This window comes from Dromiciops gliroides, chromosome 4 (assembly GCF_019393635.1).
Source record: "Dromiciops gliroides isolate mDroGli1 chromosome 4, mDroGli1.pri, whole genome shotgun sequence".
Classification (NCBI taxonomy): Eukaryota; Metazoa; Chordata; class Mammalia; order Microbiotheria; family Microbiotheriidae; genus Dromiciops; species Dromiciops gliroides.
Window position 1 is genome coordinate 93767447 of NC_057864.1, and position 26677 is coordinate 93794123.

The window sequence follows — 26677 nt, forward strand, 5'->3', positions numbered from 1 at the left end:
AATGCAAGCCTTTCTTTCAAACAAATACCGATATCAATCATAAAAGTAATAATAAATGTTTTCACACATAAGAAGTAAACAATTTGACCTTATTGAGTATCAGATAATTAATGTTTACTTTCTATGTCTCCTGGATGTTATATGTTGAATTTTCCCTTAAGTTCTGTTCTCCCCCCCCCCCGCCCCCGACGAAAACCTGAAAGTTTTTCAATTCATTGAATGTTTTGTTTTGTTTTGTTTTTATTCAAGATAATACTTAACTTTGCTGTGTGAGTTTCCCTTGGTTGTAACTCTAGCACTTTTGATCTACATAATAAAGTATTCCAAGACCTATGGCCCTTCAACTTAGGAGCTTCATGATTTCTAAATTGTTTTTTTCTTGTTGCTTCCAATATTTTCTCCTTAACCTGGGAGCTTTGAAACTTGGCTAGAATATTCTTTTATTTTCCTCCTAGAATCTCTTTCTGGTAATCAACAGTATTTTTTTTTCTATTTCTTCTTTGCTTTCTTGTTCTAGAACTTCAGGTCAATTTCCCTTGATTGTTCCTTGCAATATTGGATCAAGATTATTTTTTATTGTAATTGTCAGGTAGTATGAGTATTCTTATGTTATTTCTCTTTCATCTATTCTTCAGATCAGTTGTTTTTCTGATAAGATAGTTTACTTTCTCTTTTTTTCATTCTTTGATTTTATTTTAATATTTCTTGGTGTCTTAGACCATCATTTTGGGTTTTTCTATGATTTGTTCCTTAACCCACCGATTCTTTAAGATTAGGTTGTTTGCTATCCAATTAATTTTCCATCTACGCATACCCTATTAAATGTGATTTTTTTATTCTATGTTACCTGACAAGGATACTTTTAATATTTCTGCTTTTAAGTATAAAATTTTTACATCCCAACATATGGTCAGTCTTCATAACAGCATTATGAACCACTGAGAAAAAGGTGTATTCCTTTCTATTTCTATTGAGTTCTCTCTAGATAGTTATCATATTTAACATATAAAATTTTATTCACTTCCTTCACTTCTTTTTTAAATTTTTTGTTAGATCTATCTAGTTCTGAGAGGGAAGTATTTAAGTTCCCTACTATTATAAAACAATTATCTTTGTATACCTGTAAATGATTTGCCTTTTCTTTTAAAAAAAATTAGATGCTATAATATTTGGTGCATATTGATTCTGTATTAATATTGTTCCATTGTCTATGATACCTTTAACCAAAATGTAATTACCTTGTTTATCTCATTTAATTAAATTTCTTTTTGCTTTAACTTTGTCTGAAATCATGATTGATACCCCTGCCTTTTTTACATCAGCAAAAGCATAATAAATTCTTCTCCAATCCTCTATTTTAACTCTGTGTTTCTCTCTCATTCTTAAATGTGTTTTTTATAAACAACATATTGTTGCCTTCTGACTTCTAATTCATTTCTGCTTGATGGGTAAGTTAATCCTGTTCACATTCCAAGTTGTAATTACTAGTTGTCAATTTTCCTCCATCTTATTTTTATTCACTATTATCCTTCTCAGACTCTCTTTTTACCCTATCCCTATTACTTTGTTTTCTCCCTTACTGTCCTATTCCTTATTCTGCAACTCTTCTAAGGGTCCCTCCCTTATCCTCTCTCCTCCCCCGTGCTCCTAAATCTTAATCTATGTACCCTTCTAAAATGTCCTCCTTTATCCTGTCTCCTATGCCTATTATTTATTTATAAGTTTAGAGAACTTTAATACCCTTTTAAGTGTTATTTTTTCCTCTCTTTAACCCAGATCCTATTAGAGTAAGGTCCCAACACTACTAGTCCTTCACTCCCACCTGTTTCCTCTATATCAGTCTTCCTTTCACACCCCATTTTATGAGATATTATCTTCTTAATTTTTCCTATCCAATTTTGTTTTATTTTATTTTTTTGATAATAAATATTTTTATTTAAAGTTTTTAGTTCTAAATTCTATCCTTCTTTCCCTCCCTAACCTCTGCCCTCCCTGATAGAGTATGCAATCAGATATAGGTTCTACATGTACAATTACATAAAATATTATCACATAAGTCATTCTGTATAAGAAAACCTGAATAAAAGAAAAAAATTAAACAAAGTGAAGAATAGCATGCTTCAGTGTGTGTTCAATCAACATTAGTTCTTTTTTCGGAGGTGGATAGAATGCTTCATCATTAGTCCTTTGGGATTGTCTTGGATCATTGTATTGCTGAGAATAGTTATGTCATTCACAGTTCTTCATCCAACAAAATTGCTGTCACTGTGCACAACTTTTTCCTGGTTCTGCTCACTTCACTATATATGAGTTAATATAAGTCTTTCCAGGCATTTCTGAAATTGTCCTGCTTGTCATTTCTCATACTACAATAGCAATCCACCATAGTCATATACCACAGCTTGATTGATGGGCATTACTTTGATTTCCAATTCTTAGTCACCACAAAAAGAGCAGGTATAAATATATTTGTACAAATCTGCTTTTTCCATTTTGGGGGATGTCTTTGGGATATAAACCTAGAAGTGGTATTGCTGGATCAAAAGGTATGTACAGTTTAAAACCCTTTGGGTATAGTTCTAAATTGCTCTCCACAATAGTTGGATCAGTTCACAACTCCACCAACTGTGGATTAGTGTCTAGTTTTCCTTCATCCCCTCCAAAATCCAACATTTTCCTTTTTTTTATATTTGCCACTCTTATAGGCATGAAGTGGTACCTCAGAGGTGTTTTTTTTAAATTTGCATTTCTCTGATCAATAGTGATTTAGAGTACTTTTCATATGTCTATAGATAGATTTGGTGTCTCTGTCTGAAAATTGCCTGTTCATATCCTTTGACCATTTATCAATTGGGGAATGACATGGTTTTTTTAAATAAATATGACTCAGTTCTCTATATATTTGAGAAATGAGGCCATTATCAGAGATACTTTTTTCAAAAATCCTTCCCATTTTTCTGATTTCCTTATAATTTTGGTTGTGTTGGTTTTGTTTGTACAAAAGTTTTTTCATTATATATGACCAAAATTGTCTATTTTACATTTTGCATAATTTTGTTTTAGAATCACCCCATCATATACAACTCACCTCCTACCTTTTTTTTCCTATTGCCCTAGTAATGATGACAGTCTTAAGAAGACTGATAACATTTTCATATATTGGAAGTAAATAGTTTGATCTGAATTAGTCTTTAAGATTTTCCTTATATTTTTTTCTGACCTTTTATATTGAATTTTGCATTGAGATCTCTTTTTGTCGCAAGTACCTGAAGTTTTTGAGTGCATTAAGTACTAATTTTTTTTCATTCAGGATCATAATCAACTTTGCTGGAGAAGTTATTCTTGGCTGCAATCCCAGCTGTTTTGCTTTTTGAAAAACAATTTTCCAACACCTATGGTCTTATGGTTAAGAGACTGCTAGGTCTAATGAATTCCAGTCTGATTCTCCACACTATTTAAATTATGTTTTTTCTCTTTGTTTCTAATATTTTCTCCTTAAAGTGGGAGTTTTGAAATTTTCCTGTTACATTCTTGTAAGTTTTCCTCCTGGGATCTCTTTCAGATGATGAATGGTAAATTTTATTTCTATTTCTGCATTACTCTCTTATTGTAGAACTTCAAGGCAATTTTCCTTAATAATTTCTTATAGTATATCAGGGTTCTTTATATATATATATAGTTCCATCTCTTTGGGACAATTAAAAATTTGAGGAATATATTTTCCAGGCAATTGATTCAATTTGATGATAAGGCTGGCAGTTTATTAATAAAAGTATAGTCATTTGGATATCTCTCCCAAACCAAAAACCCCATAGTGAAGAGGCACAGAGTTTATATACCCTTGAAACAGTAGGTGGTAAATGGGGACTAGAATTGACCCTTACTCAAAGAGATTATCTCCAGACGTAGTCTATCAATTCAAAGAATGTCCTCCTCTTCAATGGGGAGAGAGAGGAATGAAGGTACCTAATCTGAATGGAGAGGCCTGGCTATCTAGACAAATGGCTATCTCTAGCCAAGTTTGAATAGAACATGATGAACTTCCCCACCGTAAATTCCTTGCATACTTGGGATGGATCTAATCTAGATGAAGAAATACAATGCAATCTTATTTTCAAGGAGAAAGTGGACCTCTAAAGTCAGTTTTGGAAGAAAGGTGGAAACTCTGCATCTCTTCAGATGTTGGTTATTAATAATCATTTCTCACAGAAATCTGAAATGTGGTCATCCTCAGCAATCTTTAATAGTGTAGCCCTTTGCTTGTAACTGTCCTACAACCATCTGTCAGAAGATTAACATACTGTGGCTTGAGAAAAGGAAAATGGAATCTGTGAAAGCCATGTTCTTTAGGTCCCTCTAATTCCACTGCAGGCTTTGACTGAGGAAAAAGACTGATTATAAGAAGAGATTGTGGGAAAATAAACCTGATGAAAAGACACCTCAAGGAAAAGGTGTTCTGCAACAGAACACAGAGCAAACTGCTCAGTAAAATGACAAAGTATTTCTGGAAGAGGCAGGACTGGGAAATTGATGACCCCTTCCACAAATACCACAGCAGGAACCTCAAAGTATTGGCCTGACACAGGACATTTGGTACAGAACTGGAAGGTCTCTCTCATTATATGTACATCTTTACAACTCCATACAAAGATGAATAAGGCAAATAGTTTAAATAGCAACAGTACAAAATACCCAAATACATTCGATTTAATAGCAAATGACTATTTATTCACTGTCACAGGAAAAATGGGTTATGGTGGGTTCTTAGGTATTCCTCTTTAATGAATTACACCTCGACACATACAATCCAATTAGAATAAAATGGTCTTTTATTTGGGTACTGGAGAAAGTGATCAAGTGGGAAGTCAAAGACTTCTCCTCAAGGGGAGAAAATGGCTTAGATACAACAGAAGGGAGGCCAAAGCCTTTATAGAGGATGAATGGTGGGGGGACTGATGGGGACTCTGAAAAGGTCTTTCTGGGGTTGGGGAAAGCTTCCTGAGAGGCAGAGGGATTTTCTTTTGCTATGATAGTCCTGACTTCTGGAGTTATCTCTTTCTCCGAGATCAGGTAGTAGTCATAACTAATTGACTTTCCTTCTATAGATTTTAATCTTAGGTTTGTCCATCCTGGTAGCTAGTTGGACAGTTTGAACTTTAATAGTCCCAACCCCCATATCATTAACCATATTGTGCTTTGGAGGGGAGGGGATTTAACAGAGGTTGTTCTGTGTTGAATACTTATGGTAGATTCACTTTTTTGTTCTGTTTAACACTAGTTCATTATATGTATAATATTTCTTTCAGCACTCATTTATAAAGGTCCTACTAAGTGTCAGGCACAGAGGCTTCAAAGAGGATGAAAAGGCTCTATCTTCACAGGGCACACAGATTCTTGTGAAGGGAAGTAACACATACCCAGAAGGTTAAATACAAAATATATATGGACAGGTTTCCTATAGAAAGTAGCCCTTTGAGCTGAGCTCTGAAGGAAGATAGGGAGTTTATAATAGAGTATTCCAGACCTAGTCTAGCCTGGATAATGGCACAGAGAGAAGAGCTGGGATGTTAGACACAGTGTATACAGTAAGAAAGCCAGTTTGTTTGCCATGTAGAGTGCATCCAGAATAATGTGCAGTAAATTTGAAAAGACAGGTTTTGAAAGACCATATGGTTTCTTTAATTTTTTTTTTCATGCCAGAGAAGCTAAGGTTTCTTTGTAAATGTGACCTTGTTGATTCAGAACAGGAGGAAAGGGAGATGCTTGGGTTATACAGACTGAATTTTAATATCTTTTCATTAAAGAACAATAGGGCATCTGATAAGCTAGGGTAATATTTTAGTGCTTCATCAATGGCACAAAAATATTGAATGAACAATATTGACTTTGCTCCTCATCCAACTCTATAGAAGAGATTATCTTTCAATTCTAATCTTGCATTTACCTTTTGTTCTCATTTTAAAGGAAGGAAGGTTTTCCTCTCTACCTTTGGCCTTCTATGATAGTCATTGGTGGGACCTGGGGAGAGTTCATGGAAAAAGGTCACTTTCCCTTTTCTTGTTTTTTTCCCCCCAATACACAAAGCAACAGCTGTTAAGAGAAATAACATTGTAGTGGCAGAAATGAGATACTTCAGCCTTAAAGTTCTCCATAAATATAAAATATGCTATAAGTTATGGAACTATAAGGACATTTGAGTTTTTGTTCATCCACTACCATTAAAATGTACTGAAAACATGAGATTATGCAATGGCAAATCCTTCAAAACAGATTAACATCTCTTTCTGTTACCCAATTCCTGGTAATAATAAAGAAAATATTTTGACATAAAATACTCTTTGACATTGAATTGGTGGTCTTAAAAAGGAGCTCTGAAAAATCCATTTGTGAATTTTTTTGTAAGGTTGGATCTCTAGATTAAATTTAGGACAATTTGCAAGGGTCATAAAGTTAGAGTTAATGTGGGTCAAGATACCTATTTTCAAAAATGTCTTCAACCTTAATTTGTAATTTCCCACAAGCTTCCTACATATGTTACCTGTTGTAACAAAAGAATTTGACGAGTTCAGGTATTATTTCCCAGTGGAATAAAGTTCTCTGTATACTTTTCCTCCATGGAGTTAAAGATTGCTTAGAATCCTTAGGTATGACACTGTCTTCGGAAACTGCCTAAGGAAAGCAGATAGAGAGACATGTCCTAAAGTGAATGAAACATTTGAATCATAAAAGTAGGGATGTGGATAGGGGAAAAAAGATGACTTAGATAACAATTCACAGTTATTTTGTTCGTACAAACACCACAATTTCTTCATGTCAGTCCTCAGTACAAATAGGCATCAAAGGATACGGTGCCATCTTCAGTTCAAAAGCACACTTACTAGCTGTGTGACCCTGGCAAGGTACTTAACCCCAGTTGCCATAAAACAAAACAAAACAAAACAAAAAAATATCCAGGGCCATCTCCAGTCCTGACATACAATGTGCCACTGGACCCAAATAACTCTAAATGAAAGAGTGAGGTTGGTGACCTTGCATAACCCTCCCTTGCTTAAATCCAATTCACTACAAATCATGACATCGCCTCAATGTCATGGTCCTCATCAAGAATGATGGACATACAACAACAACAACAACAATCAAAAGGAGAAGGAGATTTGGAAAGAAGCAAAGATAAATGGGAAGAGAGAAAGTGAAAGAAAGTGAAAGAAAAAAGAAGGAACTAAATGATGAAGAGGAAGAGAAAAAGATAAAGTGAAAAAGATTAAGGAATGGGGAGAAAATGTAAGGAATGGAAGGAAGAAATGAAGGAAAAGAGAAATATGAGAAATATGAGAAAAAGCAAAGTAGGAAAAAATAGAGAAAGAGAAAAGAACAGAAGGGGAGAAAGATGGTAGAAGTGTTGAGATGTTTTGAATTATTACACATCCATTCTAATAATCATTTTTGAAATTTTGTGCACCAAAGTATGCAAGGTGATGGGTATACAGAAATTAAATGAAAAAACATCCCCTACTTTCCTTAATTCACATTCTTTTGGGGGATTAGAACATGTAACTAGCTATGTCTGTAAACAATCCTGTGAAAAGAGAGGTCATAATGAACAATTAAAAGTATCAGAAAAGGCTTCCCACAAGAGGTTGCAGTTGAGCTGAGCCTGGAAAGGAATAATGCTATTTTAGTACTGGTACAAAAACCAAGAAACCTGACCTTTCTATTCTTCCATTTGGGGAAGGGTTTAAAACAGGCATTGCTGAGAAATGTAGTGGCACCCTCTCAGAGTCTTTCCCAAAATAGGTAAAATAGTCCTTCTTTACTCAGTCTTAGTGTATTGTTCCTTTCCAGGTGCCATATTTCAGGAAGGATGTTGAAACTCAGAAGAGAATGACAGTTGTGATGAGGGGATTGGAAGCTATGTCAGGGGAAGGTCAGTTAGCAATCATCATAGGTGCCTCTGCTGTGCCTCTTCTTAGTCTTTTCTTAACTTTTTGCAATCTGGTATTTACTTTCTGAAATTATTCTCTCACACTTACTAATGACTTCTCATTTGACAAATCTAATGATTTTTTCCAATCCTAATTATTTTTAGCTCTCTGGCAACATTTGAAATTGTTGCTCACTTTCCCTTCCTGCATAAATCTTTCCTGTAGGCTTTCATGACATTCTTCTCTCCTTGTTCACCTCCTATTTCTCTGACTACTCCTTATTCATACCACAACCACTAGTTATGGAAATTCTCCAAGGCTCTGTCCTTCTCTCTCTGTTGTTTGTTCCTTTGTACTAAACTACTTGGTGATCTCATTGGCTTTCATGAGCTCAATTATGATCTCTATGCAGATGGGTCCCATCTCTATATATCCAGCCCTAGTATCTTTCCTAAGCTCAAGTCCCAGATCATCAATTATCTTTTGGATATCTTAAATTAGAAAATTTATAGCAATATCAAACTCATTATATCCAACACAAAACCAATTATCTTCTCTCTCCCCAAACACTTCACTCCTCTACATTTCCCTAATATAGTCAAGAGCATTACCATTCCTAGAGTTGACCAGGCTTTATAACCTGGGTGTTATCAGCAGCTCACTCTCACCAACCCTATATATTCAATATACTGCTAGACACTGTCATTTCAACCTTCACAACACCTCTTTTACTCATCCCCTTTTCCCTTCCTCATAGACAATACCCAAGTTAAGCTCCTAAGTAGCATTTGCCAGGACTACTGTTTTAGCCTTCTGGTTGATCACCATGCTTCAAATCTTTCTTCACTACAATCTATCTTCTAATCATCAGGGAAAGTGATTTTTTAAAAAGTAACTCTACTCAATAAAGCCCAGTGACTCCCTATTATGTCCAAAATTAGAGATAAAGTTCTATGGCACTTAAAATTCCTTACAACTTGGCCTTTTCCTACTTTCCTAATCTTCTTCCAGTTTATTCCCTTCTGCACACTTTAGCAATCGAGTTACACTGAACTTATTTGCTGTCTATGCCTTCGTGCTGGTCACTCCCTACTTCCACCCCAATTCCATGTCTATAATACCTCTGTCTCTTAATTTCACCGTTGTTCTTCAAGATTCAACTCAAATTCATCCTTCTTCAGGAAGCCTTTTTAGTCATCCAACTTCTAATTACTCCCTTTTTCAGACTATTTTCCATTTCATATTATACGATCTTAGTTATTTATGAGTTAATCTTCCATTTCTAGAAGGCAAACTCCTTAAGAATAAGGACACATTTTTTGTCTTTCTTTGTATCCCCAGGCTTAAGGACAGTGCTTGGTACATGGATAGTGCTTATTTGCTAAATGGATGAGTGTGAGGAAGGGATGTTATATGGAAGAGGAATTAGAATTGCTTTAATTGGCCTCACAGGAAAAGGCTAAGAACAAGCAGTAAAGTTAAAGGAATACAAACCCTCAGTGTAACGAAAACTTCCTAACAGTTAATCCTATCAAAAAGAAGAATGGGCAGGCCTACCAGGTAGAGAGTTCCTAATCAATGGAAGTCTTTAATCAGAGGCTTGATGACCAGTTATTGAGAATGTTCTAGAGGGGATGACTACTTTAATATGAACCAGACTAGATTCCTCCTATAGTCTTTCGCAGCTCTGAAATGTTATTGTCCTGTGATTTCAGGTCCACCATCCAATATTCAGTTGCCTCAGTATATTTAAATCACAGTGGTGGAGAGCAATCCAATTCTGAACTCAATTAACTTGATCTAGAGATTCTCATGTTGACAGATTGGTTTGGGGAACTCCTAGGAACATCATCAACATTTCCTACATCTAAATTCCATGGGCAGCTCAGAACCACCAACCAAAGGATGTCTCCTGGCAACTGACCTTAATAATCTAGTAATCAGAATCTGTATACTTCCTCAGTGATTCAAACTACAAGGACTAGTCTATGTCTCCTTGACCTATGAGAAAGTTCTCCAACTATCTGAGAAGTGACCAATTGTTGACAGAGTTACCTTACTAAAGTTATCAATGAGTGAAGTACATTGGTTTTTATAAAACTAACTTCCCCTTTTTATGCCATTGTTTTATTTATTGCCTTCCTATGAAGACAGTGATGAGCCCATGTCAATAATTTGCTTGTGATCCTTCCTTTTCAGAAACATGCACACGCAAAAATTATTTTGAGAATGGATTTTTTTCTGAATCAAAAATATATTACCCTGTCAATACACTAGCAAAATATCAATGTAAAGAAGGATATGCAACAACAGATGGAAAAAAAGAAGGTTTTGTCACATGTGGACAACAAGGATGGTTGAATCAACCAAAGTGTATCAGTGAGTAATTTCATCTTTTATTCACTCTCTTACTGAATGTAGTTAGGGATACATTTCCTACTACACACTACTTCTAGGAAATGAAGAGTTTCATTTGATTCTATAAAAGGCAGATATTGTCTAGATAATCCTGGTTTAAATGCCTACAAATTTGAAAGGCTGACTAGAATAGTCAGAAAAAATAATAATAACACTGAATTGCTCTATTCCTGGATATCTGATTCTAATCTGTTTTCATTGCTAACTAGTTGTGAGATAGGCAAGTTATTCAACCTCTCTAAGCCTCAGTTTTCATATCTGTAAAATGAGGAGGGCAGACCAGAAGATTTCCTTCAGCTCTATCTTTACATATATTTATGAGTGTAGTTCTTTTGGGGTAAACAGATTCCCTATGTCCTATCCATATTCTCTCTTATGAATAAATGTTCCTGCCTTTTACTGTTAGCCAAAATCAATGAGGGATAGCCAAAGGTTCTTGAATGTCAATGGATTTTACTGCTAGGTCTCTTGCATTCTTCTTTTTGGTTGCTTCCTTACCCTTAGCTCCCCAACAGTGTAAAACTAATAAAAAGAAAACCAAAGAAAAAGAAAAAAATGTGATAATATGTAGTATGATAATGATTGAAGGTTAATGTGGTTTTGTAACTTTGTGGTCTTTAATGGGAACAGTCAAATTTATGCCCTTTATTCAACTGAGTAGGAGATATTGGCATTTTTTAACATTGCTGTGGATTCAGAGGGGCTTACATATGAAGGTTTTTTAAAGACCTAAACCCAATAAGCATTCCCATACCCCAAAGTTCTTTTACCCAGGAATGTGCTAGTGATTTTTAGACACAGGGAGTGTTTAGTATGACAATTCTTCACCTCATTGCCTGTTGCCTAAATTGCATTCCTTCCTCATTGTTGCCTCTTACAATTACTAAGTTCCTTAGAAGCTCCTATGAAGTACCTCTTTTGATACGCTCTTAATGAATTTTCCTCCTAATCTCATTCTATTTTTCTATGTACTTGTCTATATGCACATATTGTCCCTTCAGTTAAATATAAGTTCCTTGAGACAGGAATTATTTCATTTCAATCTTTATATTCCCAATTCCTCTCTTATTGTAGGTGTCTAAGAAACATACTACAAATAAGGCTTAATTCAGATCAAACTTATTAGAGTCACTACTGTGGTTCTAATATTGGGCCATCTCAGCCTGTGACACATTTCTTCAAAGTCAGAAAAAGATAACAAGCATTTATCTATAATGTTCTCTATTGCTTGGAGTTCTAAGGAATAAATTTAGGCTCAGATTTTACAGTACAACTTTAATTTCTTAACTTGATATTAGGATCTTTCTTTTGATTCTGCCTTTTTTTGCAGTTCATGCATAAAAATTTCACCTATTAATATGCAGATTTTTGTATATTGATACAAATCTAGAAGAAATCATAGCAATCATCTAGTCTATTCCCCCTGATTTTGTTCAAACAAATGAGCCCCCTTAGTCCCCCAAATCTTAAATGATTTACCCAAGATACCAGTATTAGTAAGTAGAAAATTTGGAATCTGTAGTTGTACTTGACCTGCAAATCCTGTGTTTGCTCTATTATACCACATAGCACAGTTCTCCCCGATGATCCAGTCATCACCTTGTAGTAAGTTAGAAATTCAATTACTTTAATTGTCAAAGATGTTAATTAATTATATTCAGTATATTCTCAAGTGAACCAAATGGGACCTTAGTGTCCTGAAAAAGAAGCTTTATTACAATTAACCTCTTAACTTTTTACTGGGGCATGATGACCACAAGAATAGTGTATTTACTTATATCTATAGAAATTATAAAGAAAAAGAGGTTTTTGTTCTTGGTGATTTATAAGCCAAGTCCATAGGATATCCTATAAGTATTATATGTATTCCCTTTTTACTTTAGTTTTCTCTTAGAGAAACTGCCAGTCCATGTGAAACATTTTCAAAATTCCATATTTAACTTAGACACATGCTTATGAAATAAATTCTAAGTGTTTCAAAATGTTTGTCCTATGAGAAACATGCACTTAAATAAAATCCTGAAATGGATTTCTAGAAATCCATGTTTCCAGGGGGGAAAATGCAGAAATCTTGTTTATTTTTCAATTTGTTGTATTTCATTCCACTTTTCTTTTTTAAAATCTTAGAAATGAAGATGAGGCTTTCTGTGAAGTCTGATATGCTGAGTTGAAATATACATAAGGTTACATTAGAGATAAAATTCCAATTTTCTTTTTTGATTTAGAAATCTGTGATATTCCACATTTTGAAAATGCCAGATACAAAGGAAATAAGACATTTCTGAAGCCTATGGAAAGATTAGAATATGAATGCATGGATGGATATGAAATGACAAATGGGCAAACTAGAGGTTTCAAAACATGTGATAATGATGAGTGGCCTACAGTTCTTGAATGCTATGGTAAGTTATTTTTCCTAATTTTAGAAAAAAAATGTTTTATGGTGAATCGTGGATGGGTGGATTTTAATTGTTAATGTTTTTTCATGAATGATAAAGCATTTATTAAACACTTACTATGTGCCAAGCTCTTTGCTTATATCTGAAGAGGTAAAAGTGAAACAAAACAGTCCCCACTCTCAAACATGTCATATTCTAATAATAAAGGAGACAACTTGTTTTTGAGAGTTCAGATGTAAGCACAGGTGGAAAGGCCTAGTGGTCCTATATTTGAGAGTCAAGTCAGATGTTAATACATCTTAGTCTCATTTCCGTTGCTAAAACCATATATTTCAAATCATTTTGAACATCAACATTTTTATAGTAGGAACTTTGTTTTCTAAGTCATTAGCTGTTGTCCCAGAAGTAATGGAACCTGCAGTACCTACAGAAGAAGTTGCCAGGTCAGATTTCTACTAGAGTTCTACCTCAGCACATTCACAGTAATTCCAGGATTAATGCTCATAATATAAGCTGTTTCTTGCAGAATTATCATAGATGGAAATAAATAGACTCTTTACAGATCAACCTAAAGATCCAGTAAATAAGAATGCTTTAAGAAACACTCAAGGCATTCAGATGAGTCAGTGCATAATAATTGAACATAACAGTCATTTTCTATGTGTTTCCTAGACACAACCTATATTAAATTCAGACAATAATGCTCATTATCAAAATGCACTTTTTTTCTGGCTCCATTATAGGGGTACCAATACCACCAGGAACTGCTCTAGATTCCTTGATGAAGTTCTTCCTGAAGTCTCTACCTACAGCCTAGTGTAGGTTTGGCAGTGTTTGGAGCTGCCAGCAACTGCAGGTTCTAGTGATGAATACTGCATCTTTACAAATTAAGTTGTCATTAGAAATTTGACATTAGAAATTGCCAAAGTCATTCTTAGTTTATGATTCAAGTATCATTGTTTTCTCACAAATGGGCTGTGCTTTAAATATATGTTTTACTTATTAAAATGGTTTATCATGTATGTCTTGAGAGTGGCACAGAATATTTTACCCAAGGGAAAATATGTCCAATTTTATAATATAAATATTACTCAGTGGTTTAGATCATGTTTGAATAAAATTTAAAATATGAGTTATCATAAAACAAAAAGTTTTCAGAACTATATCTTGGATTATTATACAATATGTTTGTTGTTTAAATCAGAGTATGTATGTGTGCATATATACATACATACATACATACACACATGCATAAATATATATACACATATACATATATACATACACAAAATATGTGTATATGTATGATATATTGTGTGTGTTTTAATAACTATACAGGACTATGTATTGCATAATGATGGGTTTTGGTTTGAGATTTTCAACTAATGGCTATATGATGTTTAAATTTAATCACTAGTCAAATTAGGGGATTGGAATTTATGATCTCTAATTATGAAAATCTCTTTTTTCTATTGAACAAATCTATAATATCATATTTTAAATAATAATCCTAGCCATACATTTTCTAGGTTGTTTTCCCCAGTTGATTCTGCCAGTCTTCAAATTGAAATCTAACTCTGTCATTTAATTCTAACCCAGTCAAAATTTGTTATTTTTAAATATTTTTTTTTTAGTGAGGCAATTGGGGTTAAGTGACTTGCCCAAGGTCACACAGCTAGTAAATGTTAAGTGTCTGAGGCCAGATCTGAACTGAGGTACTCCTGATTCCAGGGCGGGTGCTGTATCCACTGTGCCATCTAGCTGCCTTAAATAATTTTTATTTCCTCTGCATCCTCTTACTTTTCTTCTCCCAGCTAAGAAATTATTCAATCTAATTTACTTGAGGAAAAGAGACCTTTTTCCTGCTATTTACCAGAAGGGTCTTATGCGAGACTGTAGGATATTTAAGTAGATTGTTAGCTCTTTGAAGGTAGGAACTCAGCCTCCTGATAGGCACTACTTAAAAAGGTTTTATATCAGAACAAATTACATGTTGAGCAAATTCTAAAGTTCAAAAAGCTAAAACACTTATTTTGTGTTTACTTTACTTTCAGAAAAAGTATGTCATCTCCCTATTCTACATGGAAATTTACATCCTGATCCCAGGCAAGACAAATATAAAGTTGGAGATGTGCTGACATTTCGATGTACCAATGGATTCAAACTAGTTGGACCACTTTCAGTGCAGTGTTACCACTTTGGATGGTCCCCCAGTATTCCTACATGTAAACGTAAACATTTCTTCTCAAATTTGTGATAACAAGGATGGCAGCGCATAGGGTGACTTCAAGGAATCGCTAGGAAAAGTAATCACTAAAATAAATGATTATGGAAGGATTTGATATAGTTCCTTATGATACTTATGTAATATATGGAGATGTGGGCCTAGGGGACAGTAGACACAGATGTATTCAGAGTTGATTAAATGGTTGAATAAAAAAATATATATTGCAGTTTGATGTCATCCTGGAAGGAAGGCTCCAGCAGAGTGCCCAATGAATCTTTGCTTCACCCTGTGCTGTCTAACATTTTTATTAGGGACTTGGATAAAGGCCTGGATACAATACTCATGAAATTAGCAGAGAACATAAAACTGGGCAGTATTGGTAGTTAACATAGTGGATGATAGAGTCAAGCAAGGTTCAGTGAGAAGAGTACTAGATAGAGCCAGAGGGCCCAAGTTCAAATCCCAGCTTTGTTATGTATTACTTGTTTGACATTAGACAAATCATTTAAGCTCTCTGCCCTTCAAATGTAAAATGAGAGTTTGGGGCTCATTGACTGCTGAGAGCCCTTCCAACTGTATTCTTTTTGGGAGGGAGGACAATGAGAGATAAGTAACTTGCCCAGGGTAACACAGCTAGTAAGTGTCAAGTGTCTGAGGCCAGATTTGACCTCAGGTCCTCCTGAATCCAGGGCCAGTGCTTTACCCAATGAGCCACTTAGCTGCCCCACTTCCAACTTTAAATCAATGATCTAGTAATCTATATAATAACAAATTTACTTACATCACCTTTCTATTATAGAGAAAGTAAAATGTTGTGATCAGCCACCTGAAATTCTGAATGGGACACCTAAGGATTCAAACAAGAAGGAATATTGTCATAATGATGTTGTCGAGTATAACTGTGATCTCGGATTTGTAAGTAGAGGACCCAAGAAAATACAGTGCAATGATGGAGAATGGACAACCTTACCCACTTGCATTGGTAATACATTGTAAACTGTATTTTGTCCATGTGTACACATATATCCATATGATAATGTTGAAGAGTTGTTTTTCAAAGGTAATTTAATCATATCTATGTTATGTAGAGTATAAAAGAAGATGTGCAGAAGTACCTGAACTTGTCCACGGTTATGTTCAGACAACTAGCCGGTCCTATTCCCATGGGGCTTCAGTGGAATGTGGCTGTGAGGAGGACTATACAATGATTGGAAGCAAGACAGTTACATGTAGTCATGGAAATTGGACACCAGTCCCTACATGCATTGGTAAATGACAGGTTTTTATTTTTTATTAGAGATTTGAGATTGTCAATAACTTTATTGTCAACAAATATTTACATTTCTTTGTAATATGTAAAAAATATATTTGCAACCATATTCAAAAAGGTTCCCAAAATCAGTCAATATTTATTAATTAATTATGCATTAATTATTTTTAAATTGGTGTGGAATAATAAATATATATATATGCTTCCAAATTTGATAAGCATGAATTACTCCCAGGCCCTTTTGTATTGCAGGGTTTCCCCATTTAAAACAGCATAACCTAAATTTAATCTATAAATTGTTAATCTCCTATAAAGCCTGTTTACTAATTTGACAAGGTTTATGTCATGAAGTATTTCTTAAAATTAAAACATCAATAAAGCCTTACATTTATTGTATAATGGATGACATAAAAAGTATTTCATATAAACATCATATGTAAAAAATAGGTTCAAAGGTGTCTTACTTCAAAGGTATAGTGGTCTTCAAAACAAGAAATTAACTTTAAAAAATATGTTAAAAATTTTTTTTGCATGTATTTTGGAAAATAAAATTTTATTCAAAAAAAAAAAGAATCCTTGGTCAGCTAGGTGGTGCAGTGGATAAAGTACCAGCCCTGGATTCAGGAGGACCTGAGTTCAAATTCGGCCTCAGACACTTGACACTTACTAGCTGTGTGACCCTGGGTAAGTCACTTAGCCCTCATTGCCCCGCAAAAATTTATAAATAAATAAAAAAGAATCTCTTAAACTTCTGCACTCTTGCTGAAAATATTTTGTGTTTAAGTGGCCAAAGGAACTGTCATGCTCCTATGTAGATTCATTTTTTTTTTCCTGCAGATCCCACACCTGTCAACAATACTACTCCATGAATTTTTGTTTGTCTTCAAAAGCACTAGAAGAAAGTATTGGGGCTGAGGGTACAATTTCTATTGCAATATAATAGGCAAAATGGCAACTTAGGCTGGTGCCTTTACTTCTTACATATCTTAGTTGCTGGTATGTGAAAATGGAGGTTAAACCTTCAGTGTTGTTCCACATGATAGAGGAAAAGTAGAGGAATGTGGTTATAGAAAATACTTTCCCCTTCATGGGCAGCCCCTGAGGCCTCTCCCCACCCCCACAAAACACTTTTCTAACAGGATTTAATTATATTAGGTAGCCTAGAGTATACAATGTTAGACTTGGAATCAGCAAAACTTCAGTCTGAGTCTTACTCCAGACACTTATTAACTCTGTTATCTTGGCCAAGGCTCCTAACTTCTCCCAGCTTCATTTTCTACATTACATCTATAATATATTGATAATAGCAACATTGTCCAGGATTGTTTGGAAGATCAAATGAGATAACATGTAAAACTCTTTGTAAACCTTTAAAGTATTATATAAAAACTAGCCACTAATATGATTTTCTTCTTGTTACTTCCAAAAAAGGGTGAAAAAACATAGAAGTGATTTTAATTTTTTAACTTTTATTTATTATTTTAGTTTTCACCAATTATATGTTAAAACAATTTTAACATTTTTAAAAAAATTTTTGAGTTCCAAATTCTCTCCTTTCCTCTTCCTGAATTAGAAGGCAAGAAATTTAATATGGGTTATACACATGTGGTCATGGAAAACATTTCCATATTAGTCATGTTGCAAAACAAAACATAGACAAAAAATCTCAAGAAAAATAAAGTTAAAAACATTCTCCTTCAACATATATTCAGACACCATCAGTTCTTTCTCTGGGAATGTAAAGCGTTTTCCATCATAAGTCCTTCAGAATTGTCTGGATCACTGTATTGCTGAGCATAACTGTCATTCATAGCTGATCATCTTATAGTATTGATATTAATTTCACTTTGTGTCAGTTCATGCAAGTCTTTCCAGGTTTTTCTCAGAGCATCCTGTTCATTATTTCTTATAGCATAATAATATTCCATCATAATCACATACCACAAATTGTTCAGCCCTTGCCCAGTTGATGGGCATCCCCTCAGTTTCCATTTTTTTGTCACCAGAAAAAAGCTGCTACAAATATTATACATATAGGTCCTTCCCTTTTTGTTTTTTATCTCTTTTTGGATACAGAACTAGTAGTAGTATTGCTAAATCAAAGAGCATGCATGGTTTTATATCCCTTTGGGCATAGTTCCAAATTGCTCAAAAGAATGGTTGAATCACTTTACAACTCTACCTACAGTGCATTAATGTCTCACTTTCCCTACATTCCCTCCAATATTTGTCATTTTCCTCTTTGGTCCTATTAGTCAATCCAATAGGTATGATGTAGTAACCCAGAATTATTTTTATTTGAATCTCTTCAATCAGTAGTGAGTTAGAGTATTTTTTCATATGGCTATAGATAGTTTTGATTACTTCATCTGAAAACTTAATATTTTTTTTTGCAGGGCAATTGGGGTTAAGTGACTTGCCCAGGGTCACACAGCTAGTAAGTGTCAAGTGTCTGAGGTTGGATTTGAACTCAGGTCCTCCTGACTCCAAGGCTGGTTCTCTTATCTACTGCGCCACCTAGCTGACCCTTCATTGACTTTTTGTACCTCTTTTACCATTCGACCTAGTATGTGTTATAAGGTGTTATTTTCTTCTGTATTTTTTTTTGCATGTGTCTTTTTTACCAAGCTGTTGACTCATTTTTCATGACTTTCTTTCATCACTTTCATTTCTCTTTCCAATTTTTCTTCTACCTCTCTTACTTGATTTTCAAAATTCTTTTTTTTGACTCTTCTATGGCCTAAGACCAATTCACATTTTTCTTGGAGGCTTTGGATACAGAAGCTTTGACCTTCTCATGTTTTTCTGAGTGTGTTTTATTCTTCCTTGTCAGCAGAATAACTTTCTATGGTCAGAATTTTTTCTGTTGTTTGCTCATTTTCCCAACCTATTTCTTGATTTTAAACTCTTTGTTTAAGTAGGGCTTTATTTCCAGGGAGCAATACATACTGTCCCAAGCTTTAGGGGTTTTTTGCAGTTGTTTTCAGAGATATTTATAGGGACATGTAAGTTTTCACTTCTTCCAAGATGGTATGATCTAAGGAAAGGTGTGTTTGTTACTCTCCTACCTACACTCTGTTCTGTGAGAGACCACAGGCACTCTTTTCTGCTTTGGAATTGTGAAGAGGGTCACTCCTATTTGCCCATTAGCTCTGGTATGCTAACACTCCTCTTGGCCCTGGTACTATCATGCAGGACTGAGATCAGGATCATCTGTAGCTGCTGATTCAGTGGCTACCAAGTGGCTCCTGGTTTGCTGGGACCCAGTCTGCACTTGTGTAACTTCTGATAGACTGTGCTGTACTCTTACCCAGAAGCAAAAGACCTTTTCTGCCAACTTTCCAAACTGTCTTTCACTGGAAAATAATTTCACCCCATTCTTTTTTTGGGTTCTATGGCTCCAGGAATTATGTTATTATTTAAAAGTATTTGAAGGGGGTTGGGGTAGAACTCAGGGGAGACGCTGCCTTTCTTCCACTGTCTTGCCTCAGCCTCTCTGAGAATTTCTTTTCTAAAGAATAAACAAATCCTGAATTTCTGAGTCCCCCCCCCCCCGCTTCTTTTCTACAGTGAGAGCCCTTTCTCTTTTTTCTCTGCTTACAAGAAGCCTGTTAAAGTCCACAACTCATCTTTACAACCATGTGAGGATATTTCAGAATACAAACTATAAAGACCCATGTCAGTTACAGGTATCAACATATATTCCTTATCTTTTAAAAAATATTTATTATTATTATTTACTATTTTTTTTTTATATTTTGCATTCCAGATTCTTTCCCTTCCTCCTACCCTTTCCCCACTCACTGAGAAGGCAAACAGTGATATCATGTAATACATCAGGATGACTGGAGATGGCCCCAGATGTTTAAGGCAATTGGAGTTGTGACTTGCCTAGGGTCACACAGCTAGGAAGTGTCTGAGATGAGTTAGGAGTTACATCTATCATATAGGAATGTAAACAAGTTAATTTTATCAAGCCCCTTATGATTATTTCTTCATGTTTATCTTTTTATGCTTCTCTTGAATAGTCTGTTTAAATATTGATTTTTTTACAGCTCTAATCTTTTCATCATAAATGCTTGTCAGTTTCTGTTAAGGGCTAAAATTCTAGCTAAACTGTCTAAAATATCTAATGAGTGGTCGCCAATAAATTATAAGCTTTAGCAAGAGTTAGACTTTTAAGCATTTATTAAGGAGAATAAGAGTTTGGTAAAGAGAGAAGAAAAGGCCTAGATTCCTATCTGTTAAAGGGAGAGCACATTTCTAGCTCCCCTCTCCACCAGCGTCCTCAGTAAAGAGAGCGAGACTGAGCGCCAGTCTCTTCCTTCCTCCTCCCACTCGCCCGTGTCACTTCCTCATGCCAAAGAAAAGACTCCTGGTCTTGCCCTCAAAGACCTTCCCTTCATGGGCAGAACTCTTCTACAGTAAGTCTCCAGCAGGTGGCGTCATTCCAATCGTTACAGTTCCCCACTTTGTTTCCTCAAGAAACGGTACGTTTCCTTGATGAAACAGTAAAAAATAACAGAATATAATAACCTATGCTAACTAACAATATGTTAATAACAATATAGAAAAGGGACAGAGGAAAGTTTTGTCCAGAGGGGCGATCTTTTTGTCCTCATGAACCGACGCTTTGACATTGGTCTTGCAAAGGGAGGGCCTTTGCAGAGAATACATGTTACAGATAGTGTATATTATAACAGAAAGAGAAAAGAGAAAAAAAAATAACAAAAACAAAACTGTTCATTTAAAGTCTCTAAAAGTCTTTTCTCAGATGTCCTCTAGGTGTAATCATGGAATGGAAGTCTTTTCAGGGGTTGATGTGTGGATGCTGGTAATCAGCTAGGAAAATTTCCTAGAAAATTGAGCTTAACACAACTTTAAAATAGCTTTGTCATTAATCAAATCAAACAATGAAAGTTCTCAAAAACATGTCTAAGGGAATTCAGAATCTTAGTTGTTACACATGAAACATATAATAAAACAAAAATTGAACCATTCTTTAAAATTATAATATTATTACAGTCCCCCTTTAACTTTAAAGGTAACAGGTATGGCAGACTTAAGGAGCCCCACCTCATTAGGGGATGAGGCCCATAAAGACTCAGGAATGTCAGAGGGGATTTTGGATACCTCCCCTGCTGTTCCTTGAGTTTCTGTAAGTAAAATTGGTAATAAATGAACAGTATCCTCTGGCAATTGTAGGGAGACAGCCCCATCTGGAGCACAAGATATGGTTGCTCTAAGCTTACAAAGGAGATCACGACCTAATAAATTTACAGGGGCATCAGGCATGAGTAAAAATGAATGTTCTACTGTTAAGGGCCCCATAGATACCATGCGAGGATTCAAGTTTGCCACTCTCTGGCTCTTTCCTGAGACTCCTACTACATTCAAAAATCCTACAGGTCTACACCCAGCATCTGGTTTGCTTATTAATACTGATTTAGAAGCTCCCTTGTCTAGTAAACAGTCATAATACGTGTCCCCTACTTTGAGGGTCACATGAGGTTCATTACTCTGGGGAGGTGAATGAACTGGCACAAGTGCATTCAAAAAATCCAGATCTGGGAATATGTTGCTTTCATTATCTTTCTTCCATTCCTCCCCTTCCTCTTGTCAATCCTGTGCCCCCCTTTGAGGGAGTTCATGGTTACCCTGATTCTGGTTCTGTCCTTCTGTTCCTCCCTGATAGGGTCTACGGTTATTCTGATACTGTCTCTTTGTATCCCCCTGAAAAGATTTATATCCGTTTTGATTCTGCCTGTAATAAGGGTTATAATTACTCCAGTTGTTTCCTTTCTGATAAAAGTTTCCAAAATTGTTTCGATTTCCCCCAAAGAATTCCTCAAGGCTCTCGGTCATTGTCCTCTTAAGGTCTTGTTTTCTAGTTCTACATTCCTTCAAGAAGTGTCCTTGTTTTTTGCAGTACTCACAAAATTTAGGGGGTTGATAACGATTTTCAATTTTCCAGTTTCTCTGCCCTGTTGTTTCCTGTACTGGAGCTAAAATGTCCTGTCTGTTCCTTTCTTCTCTCTCATTTCCTTCATAAATATATGTTGCTATTTCTTTAAGTCTGTCAGGACTCAAACTATTCCACCCAGGACATTGCTTTTTAAAATATTTCCGAATTTCTGGTAATGACTGGCTTACAAAATGAGAGCAGATAATATGGGCGTCTCTACTGTCTAATGGGTCTAGTCTAGCATATTGCCTGGCATACTTACACAGCCTGTCATAAAATCTATTAGGTCTCTCATCAGGTCCCTGAACTATATCTATAAATTTTTGCCAGTTATCAGTCTTTCTAATACAGGATTCCATTGCCTTCAGCAATGTTTCCCTTGCATCTTTCAACATATCAAAATGCTCAGGGTTGTTGGGGTCCCAGTCAGGGTCTTGAATAGGCCACCCAATATCAACCTTTCCCGTGGCTTCCAGGCTGCTTGCTGCAGCTACTATATCTGCTCTTTCTCCTGGGGACAATATTATTTCCATAAGGTCAGTAACATCATTCCAAGTGGGCTGATATGCTCTAAAAATTGCTCTAAACTGCCTGATAACTGCTGTGGGATCTTCATCAAATTTAGGAGTGCTTTGTCCCCATAAAGCCAAATCCTTGGGTGTAAAAGGTGTGTATTGTCTGAGCTTATATATAGTACCTTTTTGACCATGGGCGAGGATCTCTTGAAGGGGAAAAATTTTTACTTTCTCTGTCTCCTCTACAGGGGAATCATTTCTTTCTTTCTTTATTTGTTTGTTTGGCATGGAGGAAGTAGAGGGTGAGGGAATAAGAGTTGGGTCATTTGGAATTTCAGTCTGAATGGCCTTGGATTTAGTTGTTCTATTGGGCGTTTCGGTTTGGCAGGCCATGTCTGTCTGCCAGTCTATCGTTTCAGTTTGGGTGGCAGACTCAGATGTAAACTGGGGCCTGGATTTTCCTCGTTTTATATTTTTAGTATGATAATTTTCACTTGCTCTGGCCCAGATTTTCGAATAACGTAAATGTTCAGGTGGACATCTACTTAGGGTTCTTTACAAATGCCTCAATGTTTGGGGATCAAATGACCCATATTTGGGCCATTCTTCCTGTAATTCCTCATGCCACATAAAACACAGTCTGATAAGCTCTCCTCTGGTCATGGTTGTATTTAGTCTAAGTTTTCCCTCATTCCAATCCATAAGTAACTTTCCTAATGGGGAATCCCAGGGAATCATCTTTATTCTAACATTATCTAGGGCATGCCAAATTCTCCATACCACACCACAAAGCCCCACAAAACCACAAAGAGTAATAAAAATATATTCAAATTCAAGCTGGCCAACATCTCTGATTAGTGAAGGTAGAAAGGGGTACTTAGGGTGTTTAAAAGATCCATTTGAAATTTAAAATTGCCTATACTTGGTAGTTCTTTCCAATTTAAGGGGACAAGGGAGGGGAAATCTTACCCAATCAGAAGATCAGAAGATGAACGTTCGGTTTTCCTCTTCGTGGTCAGCCAAACTGTGTAAAATATCTAATGAGTGGTCGCCAATAATTTATAAGCTTTAGCAAGAGTTAGACTTTTAAGCATTTATTAAGGAGAATAAGAGTTTGGTAAAGAGAGAAGAAAAGGCCTAGATTCCTATCTATTAAAGGGAGAGCACATTTCTAGCTCCCCTCTCCACCAGCGTCCTCAGGAAAGAGAGTGAGACTGAGCGCCAGTCTCTTCCTTCCTCCTCCCACTCGCCCGTGTCACTTCCTCATGCCAAAGAAAAGACTCCTGGTCTTGCCCTCAAAGACCTTCCCTTCATGGGCAGAACTCTTCTACAGTAAGTCTCCAGCAGGTGGCGTCATTCCAATCGTTACAACTCCCACAGAAGATGATAAATCTTGTGTGATCCTGATAATATTTCCATAATATTTGAATTGTTTCTTTCTGGCTGCTTGCAATAATTTCATCTTATCCTTTGAGTTCTATAATTTGGCTGTAGTATTCTTGGGAATTTTCATGTTGGGATTTCTTTAAGGTGGTGATTAGTGGAAACATTCAATTTTCATTTTACCCTATGCTTCTAGGATATGAGGATTGTTTTCCCTTATAATTTCTTGGAATATGATGTTTAGGTTCTTTTTTGACCATGACTTTCAGGTAGTCTAATAATTCTTAAGTTATCTCTCCTCAATCTATTTTCCAGGTCAGTTGTTTTTCCGAGGAGATATTTCACATTTTCTTCTATTTTTCTCATTTTTTGATTTTTCAAATTTTTTCTTGATGTCTCATAGTTATAAGCTTCTCCATGTCCAATTCTAAGTTTTAAAGAAGTATTTTCTTCAGCATTGTACCTCCTTTTTCATTTGACCTATCCTGCATTTAAAATTTCTTTTCTTCAGTGAATTTTTGTGTTTCTTTTATCATTAGATCCAATCTGTTTTTAGGTTGCTATTTTCTTCAGTATTTTTGTGTGCCTCTTTAACAAAGCTAATTTTCATTTCATAATTTTATTCTATAATTGTCATGTCTTTTCCCAATTTTTTCCTCTATCACACATTTCTTTATCTCTTCAAGGAATTCTCACAGGCTTTGTTCCAATTGGCATTATTTTTGGAGGCTATGGTTGTAGCTGATTTCACATTGTTTTCTTCTAAGATTATGTCTTGATCTTCCCTGCCACTGTAGCAGCTTTTTATGGTTAAGTTCTTTTTGTTGTTTGCTTATTTTCCCTATTTCTTCATTTTGAACTTAATTTTAAATTTGAACTCTGCTAACCTGGGGTTAAGGAGGCAATGTGCCAACCTTTAAAGTTTTTCATGCTGGGGTTTTGGATGCCTGCATGTTTTTGGTGTTTCCAAGGTGGTATTATTTTATGAGAGGTGTGGTCATTGCTCTTTTGGTCTGTGGTCTGTTCAGGACCTAGGAAAGTTCACTTCTCTCCTGCAACTGCAAGTATAGTTAGTGCTCCTCTTTTTTCTGGCCCTGTGAGTAGGTCCTCTGCTCTCCTGAAGCCACAAGTGCCAATACACCTCATAGCCCAGAAAGTATTATCAAGGGCCCTGCTTTCCTGTGATCAACCAGAAGCTTTCCTCATTACCCTGGAACTATAAACCAGAACTGGTTATAGGCCACACAGGTGTCAATCAGTACCAGTTGCACCCAGTGCCAGAAAAGGGTTTCCTTTAATATATTTCTGACCATTTCTCTGACCTTCTTGACTTTCTCTGGCCTGAAAGCTCCCAAAGCTGCTGCTAACATCATAGCCCCCTTCAAGTCTCACCACTGGTGCTCCTGCTTCACTATGTACCTGTACCCACCAAGGATATATAGACCTCTCCTGTTGATGTCTTAAGTTGTCTTAGGCTGGGTAAATGTAACCCTCTAAAAATTTGTTGACTCTGTCACTCCAAAATTGGATTTGTGACATTCTTTGAAAGTAGTTTGTAAGGGAATGCTGGGATAGTTCAGTTGGGTCCTGGTCTGTACTCTTCTATCATGGCTCTGTCTCCTGACAGGTTATCCATGTCTTCTTTAATCTTAATAGTATTTTATTTTTTCCAGTTACACATAAAGATAGGTTTTAACATTTGTTTTATAAGATTTTGAGTTCCAAATTTTTCTCCCTCCTTCTCTTGCCTCACCCCTCCTCAAGACAGAAAGCAATCTGATATAGATTTTATATGTAAAATCACATTCAACATATTTTTACATTAGTTATGTTGTGAAAGAATAATCAGAACAAAAGGGGAAAACCTCAAAATAAGAAAAAAAACTAGAAATAGTATGGTTCAATCTGCATTCAGATTTCACAGTTCTTTTTTTCTGGATGTGGAGAGCATTTTCCACTTTGGTACCTCAGAGTTGTTTTACTTTATGTTTCTCTAATTAATAGTGGTTTAGAGCATTTTTTTCACATGGAAATAGATGGCTTTGATTTTTTTCATCTGAAAACTGCCTGTTCATATTCTTTGACCATTTCTCAGTTGGGGAATGATATGTATTCTTAAAAATTTGATTTAGTTCTCCATATATTTTAGAAATCAGGAGGGCAGCTAGGTGGCACCAGCCTTGGGTTCAGGAGGACCTGAGTTCAAATCTGGCCTCAGATACTTGATACCAGCTGTGTGACCTTGGGCAAGTCATTTAATCTTCATTGCCCTGAGGAAAAAAACGAAAGAAAGGGAAAAAGAAGGACTTTATCAGAAGCACTGGCTATAAAAATTGTTTCCCAACTTTCTCTTTTCCTTCTAATCTTGGCTGCATTACTACCATTTGTATAAAACCTTTTTAATTTAATGTAATCAAAATTATCCATTTTGCATTTCATAATATTCTCTATCTCTTCTTTGGTCATAAATTCTTCTATTCTCCATAGATCTGAGAGGTAAACTATTCCTTTCTCTCCTAATTTTCCTAGGGTATCACCCTTTATGTCTAATTCATGTAGCCATTTTGACCTTATATTG

The 26677-nt window shown here is 35.6% G+C and overlaps 1 protein-coding gene across 6 annotated transcripts in view; it reads left to right on the top strand.

The window, feature by feature from the left end:
• LOC122753109 (complement factor H-like) overlaps nt 1-26677 on the top strand; it is a 98255-nt gene that overhangs the window by 36921 nt on the left and 34657 nt on the right. For all 6 annotated transcript variants that reach the window (XM_044000226.1, XM_044000229.1, XM_044000228.1 and 3 more), the window contains 5 exons: nt 10122-10301; nt 12566-12742; nt 14794-14970; nt 15766-15948; nt 16055-16234. In XM_044000226.1, coding sequence (XP_043856161.1) covers nt 10122-10301; nt 12566-12742; nt 14794-14970; nt 15766-15948; nt 16055-16234 — 897 coding nt within the window. The remainder of the gene's footprint in view (nt 1-10121; nt 10302-12565; nt 12743-14793; nt 14971-15765; nt 15949-16054; nt 16235-26677) is intronic.